General features: G+C 34.1%; 4 protein-coding genes and 1 long non-coding RNA gene across 5 annotated transcripts; 2 read left to right on the top strand and 3 right to left on the bottom strand.

Annotated features, from left to right (window-relative positions):
• Window positions 1–15: 15 nt before the first annotated feature.
• LOC111481643 (protein ABSCISIC ACID-INSENSITIVE 5-like) lies at window positions 16–2,918 on the bottom strand. The gene is made up of 5 exons (XM_023127182.1): window positions 2,739–2,918; window positions 1,051–2,217; window positions 888–959; window positions 758–787; window positions 16–498 (listed from the first exon to the last, which is right to left on the bottom strand). Exons 2-5 carry the CDS (start codon window positions 2,170–2,172, stop codon window positions 406–408), a joined length of 1,317 nt encoding a protein of 438 aa, XP_022982950.1. The 5' UTR covers window positions 2,173–2,217; window positions 2,739–2,918; the 3' UTR covers window positions 16–405.
• Window positions 1,698–2,332, top strand: LOC111481833. Its single transcript, XR_002718112.1, has 2 exons — window positions 1,698–1,829; window positions 2,199–2,332. It is a non-coding gene; the product is annotated as an uncharacterized LOC111481833 (long non-coding RNA).
• A 1,593-nt stretch (window positions 2,919–4,511) lies between the features above and the next one.
• LOC111481668 lies at window positions 4,512–8,224 on the bottom strand. Its single transcript, XM_023127226.1, has 5 exons — window positions 7,990–8,224; window positions 6,809–7,071; window positions 6,489–6,700; window positions 6,027–6,291; window positions 4,512–5,031 (listed from the first exon to the last, which is right to left on the bottom strand). The coding sequence occupies exons 1-5, from the start codon at window positions 8,081–8,083 to the stop codon at window positions 4,735–4,737; spliced, it is 1,131 nt and encodes a 376-aa protein (XP_022982994.1). The 5' UTR covers window positions 8,084–8,224; the 3' UTR covers window positions 4,512–4,734.
• Window positions 8,225–11,956: 3,732 nt separating this feature from the next.
• On the top strand, window positions 11,957–14,697 carry LOC111481762 (protein SELF-PRUNING-like). Its single transcript, XM_023127351.1, has 4 exons — window positions 11,957–12,221; window positions 12,966–13,027; window positions 14,106–14,146; window positions 14,228–14,697. Exons 1-4 carry the CDS (start codon window positions 12,018–12,020, stop codon window positions 14,443–14,445), a joined length of 525 nt encoding a protein of 174 aa, XP_022983119.1. The 5' UTR covers window positions 11,957–12,017; the 3' UTR covers window positions 14,446–14,697.
• A 2,102-nt stretch (window positions 14,698–16,799) lies between these two features.
• Window positions 16,800–17,338, bottom strand: LOC111481795. The gene has a single exon (XM_023127394.1). The coding sequence runs from the start codon at window positions 17,216–17,218 to the stop codon at window positions 16,877–16,879; it is 342 nt and encodes a 113-aa protein (XP_022983162.1). The 5' UTR covers window positions 17,219–17,338; the 3' UTR covers window positions 16,800–16,876.
• Between the last annotated feature and the right edge of the window lie 2,132 nt (window positions 17,339–19,470).

Here is a 19,470-nt window from a genome sequence, read left to right as displayed (position 1 = left end):
GGTTGAGAGCATCGATTTGATGAACAAATCTGAATTTGAAACAAGCCCGATTAAATATGATACCACTATGCCGATTCTCTCTCCATTTTAATCTTTTATAGCTAACAAAGACCTGAAGATTTTATCAGATTTTGTGCAAATTATGCCTATCTACTACATAACAACACCTTGACAAACTCGTAAGAAACGAAAAACCTTGGTACCAGGCCATTCACCCGTGCAAGATTCGAGTCATCTGAAGAACAGAAAGACAAGCAAGCCCAATTTCCTGCTGGACATGCTGGTTGGTTCATGCCAAATTCTCGAAGTCCTGCATGCACCGAGGTTTTTCCGGTTTCCTGCTAACTACTTGAGTGTGTTTCGTGTTTTGCCTTTTCCATGGATGGAACTTAAGAGGATTTTCTTTTACAATGGGCAACTCGATGTTCTCCTCATAACACAAAGCTTTTCCTTGGCCCTCTGTGCTTTGGTTTGAACAATCTTTGTTTCCTCTAAGTACTGCAAAAATGAAGGCTAAGATCAATTGCTAGATGTAGCTCAAACCATGATTTGCAAAGACATAGATGGTGATCATAGAGAGGCTATCAGGTCAAACTCTTGGATTTAGAAAGATGTTGAAGAAACGACTTTACTGTGTTCTTGAGCTCTAAAGAAGGATATTCAAGAAAATAAAATTTATACTTTTCATATCTGATGGAAATGGCATGCAATTCTATCCTGCTATTGAACATATCAGATGGATTGTAAAACAAGGTACCTGTTGCTTTCTCTTCCTCTCTAACTCGGCCTATTTATATTCCAAAACAAAAGGGACAGAATATCTGGTTAGAATTACAGTAGTAGGCAATTTCTATTTGATATATCAAACGTTTTCACATGATACTTACCAAGGCCTGCTTAAGATGTGCATTTTCCTCTCTTAACTGGTTCAACTCTGCTTCTAACTCTACTGTGTATGCCTATTTTCGAAGTAGGGAAGAAAATGCATATTAGCTACTTCAGCTTGTCATTTTATTGAAAGAAAATGACACTAGGAAAAGAAAAGTGCACCTGTTTCCTAGCTCTGGACCTTGCAGCTGACTCCCTATTCTTTATCATCCTTCTCTGCCTCCTTTCTACAACTTTTTCAACTGGCCCATCAATTATTCTCTTCCTACCTCTTAACCCACCCATGTCCAACCCAAATTGATTTGAGCTATCCACCTGATTGGCGCACATTCCATCGGGGGAAACCGGACTTACAGGCGCCATCCCCATCGGTTGAGCCGGTGAATATCCTCCTACCCCACCCCCACCCCCTCCACTGTTCACCACTCTTCCACCATAGCAAACTGCAGGTGGAGGCTGTGATGGGTACACACTGTTTCTTTTACCATTGCCTGCATATCCTGAGGTATCGCCAATGGTAGAACCACCTTGGGGGACCGGCTGGTATGTCGTAATGCCACCGGCACCGGCAGTACCGCTAGCACCACCACCAGCTGCAGATGTACTGAGTCCCATAATAGGCCTGGGAACATAACCAGCACCAATGGTGTGGTTGCTATTCTGGTACATACCATACTGCTGAGGTGGTGGCAATTGCTGCAACACTCCTGCCCGGCCACATGGTTGTTCTTGAACAACCCCAGCTTTGATCAGAAAATCCTCCAATGTCATTTCCCCAAACGTTGGTTGGCGCGTGGCAGATTCTGGATTCTGATTGTTGGCATTACCACCACTGCTGCTATTTTGACTCTGCCCCTGCTGGCTCTTGTGAATCTCAGACCAAACCTCATCCACTGTCTTCCGGCACAAGGGTGCCGGAAGTGTTAGTGAACCTTGCCGAGGTAGGCTTGCTTGCTTCTCCATGTTGTGTTTCTCCACTCCGCTCACCGGCAAGTGAGCCTGAGCGTTGCTCAATGCCGCAACCGCAGACGTCGCCGACTGGCTGGCATTGAATGCTTGGTTTTCCTCCGCCGTCCAAATGCTGGTGAGGAACTCATCCATGTTCATGGAGCCGAAGTTCTTGCCACTCTCACAGAGAGTATGCTGGAACTCGTCCAGTGTAAGCGAATAAATGGAGGACTGCCTTCCAAGGGAAGAGAATCCATGGGGCTTGAGCTGCTGCTCCGACTGCAATGTCGATTCAACTTCATCATGTGACATCATTTCTGATTCTTTTAACACCATGTTTTCCTCTGCTGGTGTCTATTAAGATCAGCGACGAGCTTGAAGCTGCCGCATCAATGGAGGCCAAAGAAAATAAAACAATATAAGACTTCATTAACAACGGGAGAAGAACAGTATCAATCTTCTTGGAATTTAAAATAAACTTTAATCTTCATTGCTACTCGAATACTATAATCATCGACTTTTAAGATGTAATCAAAACCATCTTCAAGTTTTATGGCAAATATGTACTTGACAAGACCAAAAGTGTGTTTTTCTTTGAAGAAGGTTTATTCCACATCAGATCCCACTCATAATAATAATAATAATAATAATAATAATAAAGGTAAATTATAAGGAATTAATAAGTACCATAAATGGAAAATTACAATCAAAGCACAAGGGAATCAAAACAACTTGAAGTTATTTGTATTGATTTTCATCAAAAACCACATTAGAAGCAGCAAATAATTCATCCTTTTTATTTGTATTGATTTTCAAATGGGCATAAAAATGGCAGAGCAAAAGAACTGTATTTAAAGCAGTAGAGCTCTAATGGCGGAATCAAAACAGCCATTGAAGGGTACCAGAGAGATTGAGAGAAGATGAAGAGAAATGGAGACTTCTGAAAGCCTTGAGAGTTTAAAACATCAAAATCGTAGCTTTCAACCTAACAAAAGCCGCCATTAATGAAGCTTTCCCAAGCTCTGAATCTCTGGTACTCTGAAGCAAAAATACGAAGCTTGAAGAAGAGAGGGAACAGAGCACGAAACGAGATTAAACTGCGGTCTTTTCGCTGAAATGGGGTCCATTTATATATTGTAAATTGAAATTATACAGCAATTTTGCTTTTTATTTTTTATTTTTTTTATTTCAATTTATATAAATAATAAATAAATAACCCTCCCAAATAAATTTTCGCCGCAATTAATAATTTTAAAATATCAAAGACAAAGTTGAAATTAAGTTACATACATTTTTTTGGTATATACTTTACGATTTGATCTCAAGTTTAGTTGACTTCAATTTTGTTTAAGATAATTCTATCTTCCCATTATTTACCTTTGTCATATTTTATGTTACTAAATAACGTTTCAATATTTAAATTAAATATAAATTTTAAATTGGTGTATTTATTCGAATTTTTTATATTTTTTTCGGCTTAGAAACTCGAATAATTTTCATAAATTTATAATTTTGATATATATATATATATTTTTCTGGTGAATTTTATAGAGTTTTGTGGTTGAGTGTAGTGAAAGTTAATGGTTGGTAGGGTAAAATATATTATATAAAAAAAAAAAATTAGTGAAAAAAATGTTAAGAATTAAATAGAATCTATGGAATGGAAAGGGTCGTAATTTCACATTCATGTTATTCAATGTTTTACATCACAATCTTCGTGAAAAAGTCCAAAAATACAAATATTTTTGAAATGGGACCTTTTCTGTAAAAAACGAAAGTTTTGGGGACTCGTTTTTACAATTACCCTAAGCCTTTTGCTGACATTATGCAGGAAGAGATGAGAGAAAAAGAGAGATAGAAGTGGAGCCCACACTACCTAAATTCCTCGAAGTCAGAAATTATAGATATTTTATTAATAAATTCTGTTAAAAAGATTTTTAAAAAAAAATGTATTCTTTTTCTTATCAAGTATTTGAAGGAGAGTATCCCCTTTTTTCTTTTCTCTCTAAACCTATCTACGAGAGTCATTGACACGTGCAAGACACGTGGCATGGTTTAACTCTTTTGATCCTGTCTGGACTCTCCTAGTCGAACACGTATGACCATGGCTTTAAGATGGGTGAAGATTCGGTGCAGCTGGCTCACACAAAGAGGATGTAGCATCCGATAAGCGTCCTCCACGTTAGGCTGTCGTCTTATTTGATCGGTGAAAAGTGGGGAATTTTAGCAGTTTTGAGACTGTGATGACGTAGAGGAAATGTGGCTTAGAGGGTACTTCGGATGGCGATATCGTCACATGCAAGTAGTGCCATAGCTGAGCCCTAGGCACGTGCTACTTTTTAGTTGGCTTTTTGTTTTTCTTTCTTCTTTCTTCTTTCTTCTTTTTTTTTTTTTTTTTTTTTTTGGTATTTTTTCCTGAAAATTACAATTTAGACTTTTTTAAATAAATTCGCAAATATCTAATTATTTATTAAATACAACATTAAAAGATTAAAAGAATTAGACAACATTTTAATTTAATACTTTCCACAATTTCGAGTTGGTTGACTCACTCGATCATTTGAGTGAGTGTTACATAGTCGCTACAAACGTCCTGAAAAAACGCGATTGTGACATTTGGTATACAATCAAACATTATCAGATTGTGTATATAATTTCACTCGGGACACTGAATCGATAACAAAAAGGATGGAATGACACTTTCAACCCTCAATTTCAAAGATCAATAAGAGAGAGCATGGTAAAAGTATCCATTGTCCTCCAAGCAAAAAGTAGAGCTCCATACAGCCAAATGAGGACCGCTATAAATATAATGTACCAAAGGACGAGAGAGACAAAAAAAATGGAGTACTGAAGGACCACCAACCCAACCCAGAAGAAGATGTAATAAATAAAAGCCTACTTCTCGTTGAGAAGAAGGGCTTTGATGATGGATTCAGACATGCCATCAGCATTGGGAAATCTATGCCCAGCACCTGGTACCTCGTGATAATGAATCCATGGAAGCTGTTTGGCAATGTGACGTTGGAGAGCGACAGGCACGATCTTGTCTTCATCTCCCTGCCATAAATGAACTGAACCTTCATTCCCTGGGAATGGGTTTTCCAGATCCAGGGGACTGAATTCCCACCTCCCAAATCCAACGTTCACGTCCCTGTGGATGGACTCGTGTTCTCCTTGTTGGCTAAATATAGGCTGAAAGATTTCATCCCATCAACAGAAAACAAATATTTATCAGTGTGTTTTCTAAGAAAACAGCTGATTATAATGTGACCATTTGTTTTTCAAAGTTCAGCTATTTCCTCCCCGGATCATAACTACTAGATTGGTTTCTCCTTTACTTGTTTAATGTTAAATAAGTCCCCCAGAGCTCTCAAATGTATTTTGATTTTCCATCTGTTAGGGTATGGTTGGGGGGAGTCCCACGAATGATTATAGGTTTATAAGTAAGGAATACATCTCCATTGATACGAGGTGGTTTGGGGAAGCCCAAAGCAAAATCCGAATGATTATAGGTTTATAAGTAAGGAATACATCTCCATTGATACGAGGTGGTTTGGAGAAGCCCAAAGCAAAATCCGAATGATTATAGGTTTATAAGTAAGGAATACATCTCCATTGATACGAGGTGGTTTGGGGAAGCCCAAAGCAGAGCTTAGGCTCAAAGTAGACAATATCATATCATTATGGAGGGTTGTGATTACTAACATCATTTGAAAATAGACCAAAACAAATAGGGAAATAGACCAAAACAAATACGCTCGCAAATGCTTGGAAAAGGCTTCATACTCTCCACAAGCTGCCAAACCTCTTAGTTAATACATTACCCACCCCTACCATATATTCCAATTGGTCCAAAACCTTTAACAGTTTATACAAGAGACAGTTACTATCCTTACCTACCCTTATCCACACTCCTTGCACAACGGTAACTACAATTTCTCTCCTTTGCTAATTCAATATTGTTTATGGCAGATTTCTGACTTAACCAAACCAGCACTTGAGGGTATGCTGTTGATTTTTCCATGTTTACTCTCATCTAGCCTAACAAATTTGGCCAATAAATCACTTACTGGAATGAAACCTTTAATTTGACAGTCACATTTAGCACAATTTCTATCATACAGTCAGCATTTAAAGATAAGATCAGAAAAGTAGCTAGCAAAATTTCATAAAGAAAGGTCACATACCTGACATTCTTTCCTTCCCACTAGCTTGGACTCGAGTTCTTTGTCTTGATGAGACAGATTACCGGAACTAGCTGCAATAATACTAGAAGAAGGAAACCATCTTTGTGTATTCCACCAATAGGTAAGCCAGGGGGTGTAGTGAGCCACACGAACTGCCCACTGATCCTGTCCAGACTGTTGGTAGAAGGCTTCATTCGTTAAGTTTGCAGGGAGCCCAGACCACCAGTAGTTAATAGCTGGTGCCAATAGCGCTGCCCCTGCTAGCCTGTTAATATTTAAAAAAAATTAAGTCCTTATCATACAAGAAGAAACACAAATAGATAAATCACTTTCCTTGTTCTCCATATTCTTTTACATAAAAATGAGGCAATGGAATATTCAATGTTAATTCCTTCCTGAAGTTCTTCTCGTTTTCTTGTAGGAAAGAATTCTTGACATTTGTTTTCAGGTGTGGCTTCATACCTGTTAGGAATATATTTTAGACAGCTCCAAACTACCTGGCCACCCATGGAAAATCCAATAACATAGAATTTGGATCCTAGCCCCAATTGATCAGCTAGCTCCTCGATATCATAAGCAGTGCTTTTTGGAGTTCGATTTGGATTTGGATCGCTTTCTCCATAGCCAGATCTGTCAAATGATACAATGTAGATTCCTAAATTTTCAATTACGTCCTGCAAATAGTTCAGTAGAGATTCACCTTTAGACTGGTCTCATTTGAGTGTTTAGATGTCTTTCCAGAGCAAATGGATAAACATTAGAAGGTGAGGTATAAATGATACCGGAGAGATGGTATTTGCAACACTGGCATCGTGTCTGCAAGAACGGAAGCCATGGACAAAGATAATTTTGTATTTAGCTGAATCTTTTGGAACCCCATGCTCCTTATATGCCAAATACCTACCATCTCTAAGCTTTATTCTTGATGCTGTGATAGGAGGGCCATCGGGGGAGCCACATATTTTGGGTGCAGGAGGCCGGATTGCCTGATAACCCCAGGCTAAAAACCCAAAAAAGAGCAGCACTGCTATATTCCTTACCAATCCTGTTATTTTGAGTTATAATCAGAAAAGCTAGTAGATGCATACATCAAGGGAAAACCAATATCATTTTTTTTTTTGTTTTGTTTTAAAATGCATAAAATAGGGGGAAAGGTACAATGAAATTGAAAAATGGAAAAAGAATTAGAGAAAAATCATATTATTTGTTCTATAACATGGAGAAGATATTTTCTTCTTCTTCTTCTTCTTCTTTCTTTTTTTTTTTTTNTTTTTTTTTTTTTTTTTTTTTTTTTTTTTTTTTTTTTTTTTTTTTTTTTTTTTTTTTTTTTTTTTTTTTTTTTTTTGCTTTAACAAGATATAACTTTTCAATGTATACGATGAGAAGATACAAAATGCTCATATAGCATGGAGAACATCTATAGTATGTAAAAGAAATGAACCATATCCACTCACATAAGATTGCACTGATAGATCACAAGATGAGTGTTAAGTTGTAAACAGTAACAGATCTAGGAAAGAGAGGCTGGTGATGTTGAAGAAATTCATTAACACCTGATCAACCTAAACCAAAAAATTATGGGCTTGAACGGGCAGTTTAGGGTCAAACAACTTCAACTCGTAGGTTAGATTGATTCCTGGTTGTCCTAATATTAACTTCAACTAAATAGAATCAACTTAAATTTGATGAAAAATCATGCCGGAGTGTTCTAAAGCTGAGGTCAGAAATTGAAAATAGCATCCTAAACTACAGCTTAGGTCGATTTCGGTCATCGCTACAGCTTACTCGAACGCATAAAAACCAGACGGAGAACTACGATTCTTCCTTACTTCCAACTTCGCAACGAAAAAGGAAACAACGTAGATGATTAACATGCGAATTTCAGCATATTCGAACACAATAAGCACCAATAAATTCACACAAGCAGTGGAGAAAAATGGAAAAAGAAATGGAGATCGGCCACCTGAAGAAATCGGGGAAGAATTGCTCCGTTTAATTTTCCTCGTATGAGCTCTGGCCGATGCTGCCGATATCTTCCGGTTCACACCCCCCGCCATTACAGCCCTCGGCTACCCACAGATCAGACCTCGCCCTGAATTTCGCAGGGAACAAGGGAAGGAATAGATCTGAAAGTAAAGTGAGGGCGTGGGAAAAAAACAGAGAAGCTCAAGAACAACTAAAGGCGGTTTTTGGGTTATTTGTCAAAAACAGAAAGACTGTGTAATTGGTTAATTTCTATTTCTTACAGAATCTGATCTGGAAAATATTTAATTTAATTATTACTTTTTTGTAGTTCATAAAATATTTTTTTTTAATGCGCTAATTGGTATGCCTATGACTATTATTAGACACATATTTTTTAAGATTTTGTGTCCTATTTAAAAATTAAATTATACGTTCAAATTTATAGATTAAATTAGAGATCTACCTTGGTTAAGTTGAGTTGTAAAAATTTTTTTGAACTAACCCGAACTTTTGAGTTGATTGAGTTGATGATCCAAGAAACTTGAACAGAGTTCACAACATATCCTATTCCTACCCAAACCTTTGAGTTAACTGGGTTGGCAATTCAAGCAACCTGAATAGAGTTCACAGCTCAATCCAATCATTTACTTTTGAGTTGGGTTAGGTTAAATTGTTGAGTTGCTCTCTTCTGTTTTTTAATTATGTAAAAAAAAAAAAAATTACTTATCTACTATACATGTTACATTAATAACTAAGATCTCATAAACTTCAAATATTAAATATTCACGAGACAAAAGCATTACTAATCTCAATTACAGAGTTGAAATATTCTTAATCTTCCAAATAATCTTAAAGGCATGATAGTGTTAGGTTGGGTTGTAACCCTATTTTTTGGATTGATCAGGTTGATCCAACAAAAAAATGTAACTCATAAACAGACATGAATGGTTTGGTTTTTAAAAATTCAACCAAATTGAAACTGGAGAAAAAAAATCTAACCCAACTCAACATTTATGGTTTGAGTTTAATAATTCAAATTGATGAATCACGTGAACATTTCTAAATTAAATTATTAACTTAATATATTAGTTCAAGCCTACCGCTAATATTGTCCTCTTGAAGGCTTTTTCTAACTTCCCCTCAAAATTTTTAAAACGTGTTTGCTAGGGAGAAGTTTCTCCACCTTTATAAATAATGCACGTTCTCCTCTCAAACCTATCTGAGATCTCACAATCCACTCCTTTCGAAACTAGCTTCCTCGTTGACACTCTTACTCTCTCCAATCGACGTGAAATCTTATAAAAAGTTCGAACAAGAGAGGCGAGAACATCTCAATAGCTTTCAACAAGAATTAACCAAATATTTTCAATAGACTTGGGCCCAACTTTTGGATTTGGGCTTTAACAAAATCTTTTTCAATGGACTTGGACTACTTAACTTTAACGACCTCCAACTGAATTAACTTCAAGTTCAACATGTCACGATTTTATTATATTAAGTCACGTTGTTCAATAAACAAGTGACATCATTTGATAATTTTTTTGATCTTGAGATAATAGAAATTTTTCATTTGAAATTAAAATACGAATATCGATATAAAATTATCAAATTTTTAAGCATATTGATAAATATTTTTTAGAAAAATTAGGTTATATCTTTATATTAAATATATATGTTAAACGAATACGACTCTCCACAATGGTATGATATTGTCCATATTGAGCATAAACTCTCATGAGACTCATACCAATGGAGTTAGTATTCCTCACTTATAAACTCATGATCATTCCCTAAATTAGTCGATGTGGGAATTTCATCATCCAACAATATATATATATATATTAGAGTCAAAATGTAATATTAACCGGCAAGTGAATCGAGTTGAAACGTGGAACAACCTTCCATGCTTGTTCTCGAATGGTTGAGTCTTTTTTCACTTTATTGAATGAATAAATATATTAGAAGAATCAGCATATTTTGCATTTATTTGGTCACGTGTCGTTCTTTATTTCCATTCCTAATTTATTTCCAAACATTTTAATTTTACCAAAATTTTAAAATTAACCTTGTATTCTTATTATTATTATTTTTTATTTATTAAACGTTCAAAATAGGTTATCACTTATTAGAAATTAAAATAGATAATAAAGTATTATTATACTAACATTAAATATGAAGGGAATAGAATATTTTCAATTTTTATTGGTTGCTAATTTTAATGAAGTAATAAATATTTAAATATTATTATGTGGGTCTCGTACTAAAAAAAGAAAATCATTCCCATTATTTTATCTAACAAGTTTCCGAATGTCACTTTCATTCCTTCAATGGGTAGGGATACCCTAAACCACTTTAATACTTTATTTAACATCAATTAAAAAACCTTATTTTATGTTTTTTTTATGCGAGCGATTCTTAGCGCACTTACATAAAACAATAACTCATCTAAATTTGTCAATTTGAGTATAACTCAACTAGTTAAGATATATCACCGATTAAAATGTCAAAAGTTCAATATCAAATACGTCAAGTTGAATTTCTCTTACTTTTACGAGCTTAAAATGGCTTTCCTAAGCTTGACTAATCATAAAATCCATTCCATTAGTTCACAGTCCCATTGGTTACATAATTTAAAGAAAAAGCTCTAATACATCTCTTCATCAACTAATGTGAAACGAAACATTATTTATAAGGGTGGAAACATTTTACTCACAGCCACGTTTCAAAACTTTGAGAGTAAGCCCATAATGAAAGCCTAAAGATGAGAACAATATTTGGTAGAAGTAGGCTTGGACTGTTACAAATGGTATTAGAGTCAAGCACCAGGTGATGTGCCACGAGAGTGAATTGTGAGATCCATCATTTAGAGAAAGGAACGAAACATTCCTTATAAGAGTGTGATAAAACTTTGAGGGAAAGTCCACGTGCTGCCAAATGACTAAGGAGAGGGTTGATTTGAACGTTAAAAAGGAAATGACGAAAAAGCCCATGGGAAAACATGGGTAATGTGGGGGTATGTTTAGAAGGGTCGAATAAGGTGAGGGGGCAAATGGGGAACAAAAAAATTAATTTATTTAAAAAAAAAAAGGTAGAATAGTTTCTAGTTAGGGAAAAGAAGGGAGGGTGATTGGAATTTGCCAAACTTGGAAAAATTTGAATCTCCTTTATGCAAAAATGAAGTGACCACTAAAAGCACTTAGGGTTTTGGTGGAGTTTCCTTTATGCTTTCAGCCCTCAAAGCATCTATTTATATGGCAAATTCCTTTCTGATTGTCTCATGAGAGTTATGATTTGGGAAGGTTCCCAAACAAATTCCCTTTCTCTTTCAACTATTTCCCCCATTTTGACCTTATTTGCAAAAGTGGCCCTTTTTTTTAAATAATTAGAATCCCCCCCCCCCATAATTTAACTCCCATCCTTCCCTCCTTCCCTCTCTCACATTTAGCTAATTTGGAAGGTAAACTCTCCAAATTGGAAGCTTTCTTTTGACTTTTGAATGTAGTGCTTCATTTTAAGCCTATAAATTATTTTAATTCATTATATAATTTTTTAAAATAACAAGTATTATTAAAGTACATTTTAGGGTTAGGAATATCTCCGAGTTTAAATATTTTTAAAAATATATTTTTATTCATTATATAAAGTTAAATACTTTAGTTTATTAACACAAAAAAATTATAAAAAAAATATATTAGAAGTTTATCCATTTATTAAATTCAAAATTAAAAATTTTAAAAAAAAAATTGTTAAAACCAATCTGAAATATAATAAACAGAAAGTAGGTTGATGTGCCCAAGGAAGGAGAGAGAGAAAAAAATTGCATCTTTTTTTCTCTTATTCCTTAGCGTCGGCCGTGTATGAACCTTTAATTCAGTGCCAACAGACACCAAGAAAGATCTACAGCTATTAAATGAGCCTTTCAAGAACACTATAAATACGAGCACCAAATTTGAGCTTATAAAAACATACCCACAGTGAAAGAAAGAGAAGAAAAAAAACCCTAATTGGCTTCCCTGTGTGTGTGCAATGGCAAGAAGTGTGTCTTCGGAGCCTCTTGTTGTTGGGAGAGTGATCGGAGATGTTCTTGATTCCTTCACCCAAACCATGAAGATGACTGTTTCTTACAACAATAAGCAAGTTTTTAATGGCCATGAGTTCTTTCCTTCTGCTGTTGCTGCTAAACCTAAGGCTGAAATCCTTGGTGGTGACTTGAGATCTTTCTTCACTTTGGTGACCTTTCTTCTCCCTCTCTCTCTATCAATTCTTCATTTCTATATTCCATTTATCCCCATGTTTCTCTTTCTGTGTCTACGATTGACCCGATTGTAACCTTATCATATTAAAATTTTAAGATGTTTACCTGAACGAACCTCACTAGTTTAAGACATGTCTCGGTCAAAAGTACGAATTCTTCATTGTTAAACAAAAAAAAAAAAACTTTTTTTGAGTTGGGTTATCTGTCTACCTAAGTATGTCTGTTTTGACTTGTTAAGTATTACTATTGGCTTTGCGTTTTTCACACCCTTATAAATAATGTTTCGTTCTTCTCTCCAATTGACGTGGGATCTCACAATCCACCCCTTTCGATACCCAATATCCTCGTTGACATACTGTTCGGTGCCTAATTCTGATACTATTTGTAAAAGTACAAACCCACTGTGATATTGTCGGTTTTGACTTGTTACGTATTGACGTTAGCTTTACGGTTTTAAAACCCGTCTGCTAGGAAGAGATTTCCACATCTTTATAGAGAATGTTTTGTTTCCCTCTTCAAGCGATGTGAGACCTTATACCACTCATACCTCAATTAGTTAAGACAGTATATCTTGAATAAATGATTAAATTTATTATAATATTTCATTCACCAATTTAAGTATAGTTCAGTTACTAGGGTAGCGGGTAAGTTTTGAGAAATTATTTAGATACGTTTTCTCTCATCTCTCAATGATTTCATTTCATTTTTTCTTGTTTCAGGTCATGACAGACCCAGATGTTCCAGGACCTAGTGATCCTTATTTAAGAGAGCATTTACACTGGTAACTTTTTTTTTTTTAACTAAAATTCACACCGGTAATTAAACATTTACAATGTTACTGTCACAGTTATTTTACAAATATTGCATGTGCATGAAACCGACCAAATTTGACTTCACAAGAATTAATACTGAGAAAATCGTTGTCGTGTTTCATTGTCGTTGGAGGATGAAATTCTCTTGGATTTTAGCGAATTTTGCTTATTTATTTTTCTTTCATTTTCATGTAAACTAAATCAAATAACTTTTAATATAACCTATGGTTTGTCTTTTACATTTATTATAACATATTTAAAAAAAAAAATACCACTATTATATAGTTGGAACTTGGAAGATCAGCATAATTAGTGGACTGGATTCCTTTGGTGTCTTAATTTAGACCAAATTTGTCAACTTTAAGCTTAATTTCAATTTTAGAAAAATTTAATACATGTTTTATTCAATATATATCGAGATGTCTCGAAGCCCTTCGATCCACGAGCAACATCATGACTATATTATTAGAGAAATCTCTATTAATAAACTGAAGTTTTGATTTTGAAACTGTATCGTGCATTCACGTGCAGTGCGAAAAGGAACCATGTAGTTGTTGATGAAATTTTTATTTGTTTGAATAATTATCGATCGATTTGGGTTTGCTTGTAAACTTTTAATATAATTTATCTAATATTGTATTGAATAATTATAATTATAAATAATTAATAATAATTTTATTAACAACCCAAAGAAAATAAAGAGGTGAGTTGAGTTAGGGTTGTGAAAAATTTCGAGTTGGGTTGAATTACCAATCCAACCAACCTTAATTTTTGAGTTGTCCAAAAAACTCCCTCGACCTAACTCAACTTGACCCATTACACCCATAATATTACTTATATATATATATATATATATGTAAGTGCTTACCGTGCCTCGTGATAAGGAACTACCTAGGCCAGCAGCTAACTCCGATATGTAAATTTAGATATCTTCGTTAAACCACTTATTTAATATCTAGCTTCTGAATGGGGAGACGGCCGTGAAGAAGGGTTATTGGGTTTTTATAAAGGTAACTAACCGTTTTTACTGAACAATCTCTATGGCAGGATCGTGACAGACATCCCTGGGACTACGGATGCCACATTCGGTAACTTTTTTAGAGAACGTGGTAAAATGTTTTTAACTCAAAACAGGTAAATTTTGTTAATGGGGTTTGAATGAAACACAGGAAGGGAGGTAATAAGCTACGAGACTCCAAAGCCAAACATAGGAATCCACAGGTTCGTTTTTGTGCTGTTCAAACAGAAGCGAAGACAAACCGTGAGCGCACCCTCTTCAAGGGACCATTTCAGCACGCGAGTCTTCGCTGCCGAAAACGACCTCGGCAACCCCGTTGCTGCCGTCTACTTCAATGCTCAGAGAGAAACTGCCGCCAGACGACGCTAAAACCGCCGCGGACGGCGGCCCCAGCTGGTTGTAGAAGACAAAAAGAAAAGAAAAAAATATATATATAATGATGGGTCTTCCATTTCCCTAAAGAATAATAATAATAATAATCACTAAAGGGTGGGAGTTTCAGATTTGTATATTCTAAAAAATATATATATGTATGGATCAGGGTAAATAATTTGGACACGAAGAAAGGTAGAAAACGGCGTCGTTTTCTTTTCCTTTCTCGTGTGTCTAGTTGTGCATGTATTTCGCTGGCTCGGTTTAGTAACATTTCTATTTCTTGTTTCTTTTTCCTTTTTTTTCGGAAAATAATTAATTAAAAATGAAAAAAATGTCGCAAGAAAATATTTACTCTCAGACAATCAAATTTAAAAAGAATAAAAAATAGAAATTATTCTAATTAGAACAAGTTGTCCAATAAAACTCTAATATTTGGTTCCAATTGATTACAAATATTTAGATAATAAATTAATTAAGTGTTTAGTGCAAGCTTACATTTCACTACTAATAATGGGTTATTATAAAATAAAAGATGTGATTTCTATTAAATAAATGTATATAATATATCGACAAAATAAAAATATACACATTAATGAAAATGCCTTTACCTAAAATTCCAATATTCTTTTCAACTAATGAATAAATAAATTATAGATAAAATTTCAATATTTAAAAATCCAAAATTGAACAGCCCGAAGAATCCTACGTCAGCTGAATTAGGGTTTAGTTTTCTCATTGACTTTTTAAAAGGTGTTTGAAATCACATATTCAAACGAGGATTGATGCCTTGTTTCTAAATTATTGTTTGTTAAAATATTATTTTAGTTTTTATAGTTTCAATTTTGCATAATGTTTTAATTTAAAATTAATTTTCGTGGGAGAAAATATAGATATAAATATATTTTCAAAATTTATTAAAAGAATGTAACTTATTTAATATTATAATTAATTAATGAATCGAATTTATCTAAAGTGATAGTGCTTTATTTATTTGTATTAATTCAAACCAAAATAGAGTCTTCGTTGAAGAGTATTACTTTTAAAAGGGGAAAGAAAGTTGATATGACAATTAATATTATAAAAATAGGAAAAATACACGTGACATTGTTTATTTAGAGAAATTTAAATTCGTAGAAATAAACTTTATTTTATTAATATTTATTTGTGGTGTCTCAAATTTATAATCCTCTTATACTTTAACTTTGATGGAGGGTTTCTAAATCTTCAAAATTGTTATTATTTTCTTATTAAATTAATAAAAATGTTCCATCATTTTAAAAATATTTCTAAATTTTTAAAAGTTTCAATAATTTTAAAAATAATTTTAAAATATTCTTATCGGGAAGAAATTTATTTCTTTAAATTTTTAAAAAGTTTAAAAATACTTCAAATTAGTATTATATTTAAAAAATATCTATAAAATTTTAAAATTAATATTATTTCATAAAACTAATACCATTTTATGCCCTCAGAGATGGTATATAAACTTAAAAAAAAAAAAAAAAATCTAAAAGTTTAAGAATATTTATTTTAATTTTAAAAGTTCATGGGGGACATTTTAACGCTAATGACTTCCTTCTTCTTAATTTTTTAACTCGTTTGAAAGTATTTTTTTAGTTTGGTATTATTTTTTAAATTTTTTAAAAAACTTTGAAAGTGTTTTTCGAACTTAAAAAAGTTGAAGGGTATTAATGAAAATTTTGAAAGTTTGAGGATATAGCTTCAAAGTTTAAACATATATTTTTTTTATATAAAATATAAAATATAAAATTTAAAATTTAAGAATATTTTTGTTAAAAGGGTTTTGATGATTTTTTATAGAGTTTGGATGGATTCATATTGGGCCCAATTTTTTATTTTTATGAATTTGGGCTTATGAGCTTAACACAAACCCTTTTGAATAGGCTTAAAATAGCAATAATTAGCAAAAGAAAAAAAAAATACTTTTTTTAACGAAACATTATCGATAAAAATATAAAAGAAAATTCTCTTTTGTTAAAAGATATTTTAAAATTATGAGAATAATATCGGTGAAATTATGAAGCATATCTTTATAATTAATTGACTTAATTTCTCATGAATTCGACCTAAATTATTGTCCGATTCCATTATCAATTTATCATAAAACATAGTTATTTGATGTATCAAATGATAAAGGAGTGACAAAATTTAATGGGTCTATTTTTAATTTAAATTTGAAAAAATGTGTAAGTTTATAATTGGTCTCAAATTATAAGATGATAGTTTATGATTAATAAAATATATATATATATATAGTTATGTCAAGTAAATAATAATAAGACATACATAGTAAACATTACCAAAAAAAGAATTTAAATCCCTTGCCTATGAGTGGCATTCACCAAAAAAGAAAAAACGTGCTTTAATCATCAAATGATTTTCTCTACGAAGTTAATAAGTTCAATCATCCACTGCTTAACTTCATCTCCGATCGATTAATCAAAGCCTGACGAAGGCCAAAACCCAGCGGCAACTGAAAAGCCTTCTCCAGACGCGTCGGCTCCGGTGGCGTTGCAAATGGAAACATCTCAAAATCGGCGGAATCGGCCATCGGAACGGCATTGGACAAATCGGAGATCGGAAGCAGACAGTTGGCGAGAAGCGCGGCACCGCCGGTAGCCGTGAAGAAACAGTAAGTATCCTCGGAGAAATGCCGCGGAGAAATAATGCTGTTAACGGCCTCGAGATCGATCTCAAAGAGTTCGTCGTCTTCTTCGATTTCCACCGGAACTCCGCTGGAGGCCATGGATGCCGATGGTCGGTGGTAAATACGGCGGAGCTTCAACCTTATTATATAGGGAATGGAGGAAGGAGTGAGGAGAAATCAGGTAAGTGGAACGGTCCTCAACAAATCCGCAACCACCAAGTTCAGGTGCGAAGTTGCTCCCCTAATCCCAATCTGACATTAATCACTCTTTTTCTTTATATTTTTTTCAAGAAAAAATTGTTTTAATCGTTATATATCAAAACCATATAACCTAAATTAGAAGGCCCTAAACTTTTATTTTTAATTAGTAAATTAGCACTAAATTGCTGGGATTAAACAATCACTTCAATTATTTAAATATTGAACTTTATTATCTAAAATTAATTTAGATGATTATTTATTTAAATTGCATAGTCTAAATTATTTGACAAAATATTAGAAGAAATAATTGTTATAAACACCCTTAGTTTCAAACTACAGATGGAAGAATTGTTAGTTCAGTGGTTTGATTTTGAGTCTTTGAGTGGGGGTTGGTGGTCGAATTTTGTCAAAGGGTAACATTTATAAAACAAAATTGCTTATTAAGAAGTAGTTTCCAAACAACCTATCCAAAAGTGAATCATCATCCACCCTAAATTATTATCAATTTTGGACATATAACAATTACATTACATGGTGTGATTCTACATTAATTGGTCAGAGAAACGAAACATTTCTTATAAGAGCGAGAAACGAAACCTTTAAAAACCTTGAGTGAAAGCCTAAAGAAGATGATATCGATCGACTAGTGATGGTTTTAATGCTGTTTCATAATATTGGTTAGTGGTGGACTTGATTTTGTTACAAATGGTATTCAAAGCTAAACTGATATACCGACAGAACACTAAACCCTCAAGGACTAAGTCCTTCAAGGGTGGAGGTGGATTATGAGATTCCACATTAGTTGAAGAGAAAAATAAAACATTCCTTAGAGCTCGAAACCACTTTGAAAAAGGAGAAGCAAAGAAAACAATATTGCTAGTAACCAAAAAAAAAAAAAGGATCAACACAAAATGCCTATCTTATCAAATGATAATACCACAGAAATGCATTAAGACTTATAATCTGCATTTTTAATATTAATAAACACTGTCCAAATAGATGATGAATTCACCTCTATCGAAACAAGTTTGCATCGCAGAAACACAGCAAGCAACAGCCTGAAGAATATAAGTTTCTGGCAACAATTGTTATGGCCTCAGGTAGGTAACAAGTTGAGGTGCTCACTAAGAGCTGAAATGTGGAACCCAAGTCTATGTGGGAAAACAATGAAGCTAAAGTGAATGTTTCCAAGGTAAACAAATATGGGGATTACAAAGCAGCAAAAAAAAAAAAAAAAAAAAAAAAAAAAAAAAAAAAAAAAAAAGAAGATAATCTAAATGATAAAACCAGCAGGGCACAGATCAACAATCAAAATGATTTCTTTATGAACTAGAAACAAGAAATCAATCTCATCCAAAACAACCTTCCACCTCCAGACATAAGCAACATGGTATTGGTAATGGATAACTATATCAGCTCAAGTTCACCGCTAACAGATATAGTTCTCTTTGGACTCTCTTTTGGGGTTCCCCTCAAGGTTTTAAAACGCATCCACTAGGGAGAGGCTTCCACACTTTATAAGGAATGCTTAGTTCCCCTATCTAATCAATGTGGGATCTCACAATCCACCCCTTGGAGGCCCGGCATCCTCGCTGGCACACCGTCCGGTGTCTGGCTCTTATACCATTTGTAACAGCTCAAGCTTACTGCTAGCAAATATTGTCTTCTTTGAGCTTTCCCTTCTAGGGTTATCCTCAAAGTTTTAAAAAACGTCCACTAGGGAGAGGTTTCTACACCCTTAAAAGAAATGCTTAGTTCTCCTTCCCAACCGATGTGGGATCTCACAGCAACCTAATCTATTTCTTCGATATGGATGCACAAGACAACCATAAACAACAGATTATGTCAATAAAAGAGCCTACTACCTCTGCTAGTTAACAGCAAGGGAATATTACACTTCGAGATCGGAGGTGTCGTAGTAGAGTTATACAAGGACATTGTAGACACAGCCCCTCAAAGAAAATACCATCAGAGAGGCCCTAGCCAAAGCATAGTTCAGTAGAGAACGCTAAAAGGCCAATGGAACATGCTACAATTTTGCCACATTGCCATCACTAAAACATTGAACATGATCCCGCTTATATACAATGCAGACGACAATTTACAGAATTTTGAGGTTTATGCCATGAGACTCGATTCTTCCACAGAAA

The sequence above is a fragment of the Cucurbita maxima genome, unplaced genomic scaffold (genome assembly GCF_002738345.1).
Source record: "Cucurbita maxima cultivar Rimu unplaced genomic scaffold, Cmax_1.0 Cma_Scf00007, whole genome shotgun sequence".
Taxonomy (NCBI): Eukaryota; Viridiplantae; Streptophyta; class Magnoliopsida; order Cucurbitales; family Cucurbitaceae; genus Cucurbita; species Cucurbita maxima.
Note: the sequence above shows the minus strand (reverse complement) of the source record. Positions and strands in the feature narration are given on the sequence as shown.

What these genes read in the sequence shown, in the direction of transcription:
- LOC111481643 (XM_023127182.1), bottom strand. Translation starts at nt 2,172, where the DNA reads ATGGTGTTAAAAGAATCAGAAATGATGTCACATGATGAAGTTGAATCG. An exon ending in GGTCCAGAGCTAGGAAACAG is followed by an intron (nt 960 to 1,050) that starts GTGCACTTTTCT and finishes CTTCGAAAATAG; the next exon opens with GCATACACAGTAGAGTTAGA. An exon ending in CACATCTTAAGCAGGCCTTG is followed by an intron (nt 788 to 887) that starts GTAAGTATCATG and finishes GAATATAAATAG; the next exon opens with GCCGAGTTAGAGAGGAAGAG.
- LOC111481762 (XM_023127351.1), top strand. Translation starts at nt 12,018, where the DNA reads ATGGCAAGAAGTGTGTCTTCGGAGCCTCTTGTTGTTGGGAGAGTGATC. An exon ending in TGAGATCTTTCTTCACTTTG is followed by an intron (nt 12,222 to 12,965) that starts GTGACCTTTCTT and finishes TTCTTGTTTCAG; the next exon opens with GTCATGACAGACCCAGATGT. An exon ending in GACTACGGATGCCACATTCG is followed by an intron (nt 14,147 to 14,227) that starts GTAACTTTTTTA and finishes AATGAAACACAG; the next exon opens with GAAGGGAGGTAATAAGCTAC.
- LOC111481668 (XM_023127226.1), bottom strand. Translation starts at nt 8,083, where the DNA reads ATGGCGGGGGGTGTGAACCGGAAGATATCGGCAGCATCGGCCAGAGCT. An exon ending in TTCTTCCCCGATTTCTTCAG is followed by an intron (nt 7,072 to 7,989) that starts GTGGCCGATCTC and finishes TCAAAATAACAG; the next exon opens with GATTGGTAAGGAATATAGCA. An exon ending in CTAAAATATATTCCTAACAG is followed by an intron (nt 6,292 to 6,488) that starts GTATGAAGCCAC and finishes AAATATTAACAG; the next exon opens with GCTAGCAGGGGCAGCGCTAT.
- LOC111481795 (XM_023127394.1), bottom strand. Translation starts at nt 17,218, where the DNA reads ATGGCCTCCAGCGGAGTTCCGGTGGAAATCGAAGAAGACGACGAACTC.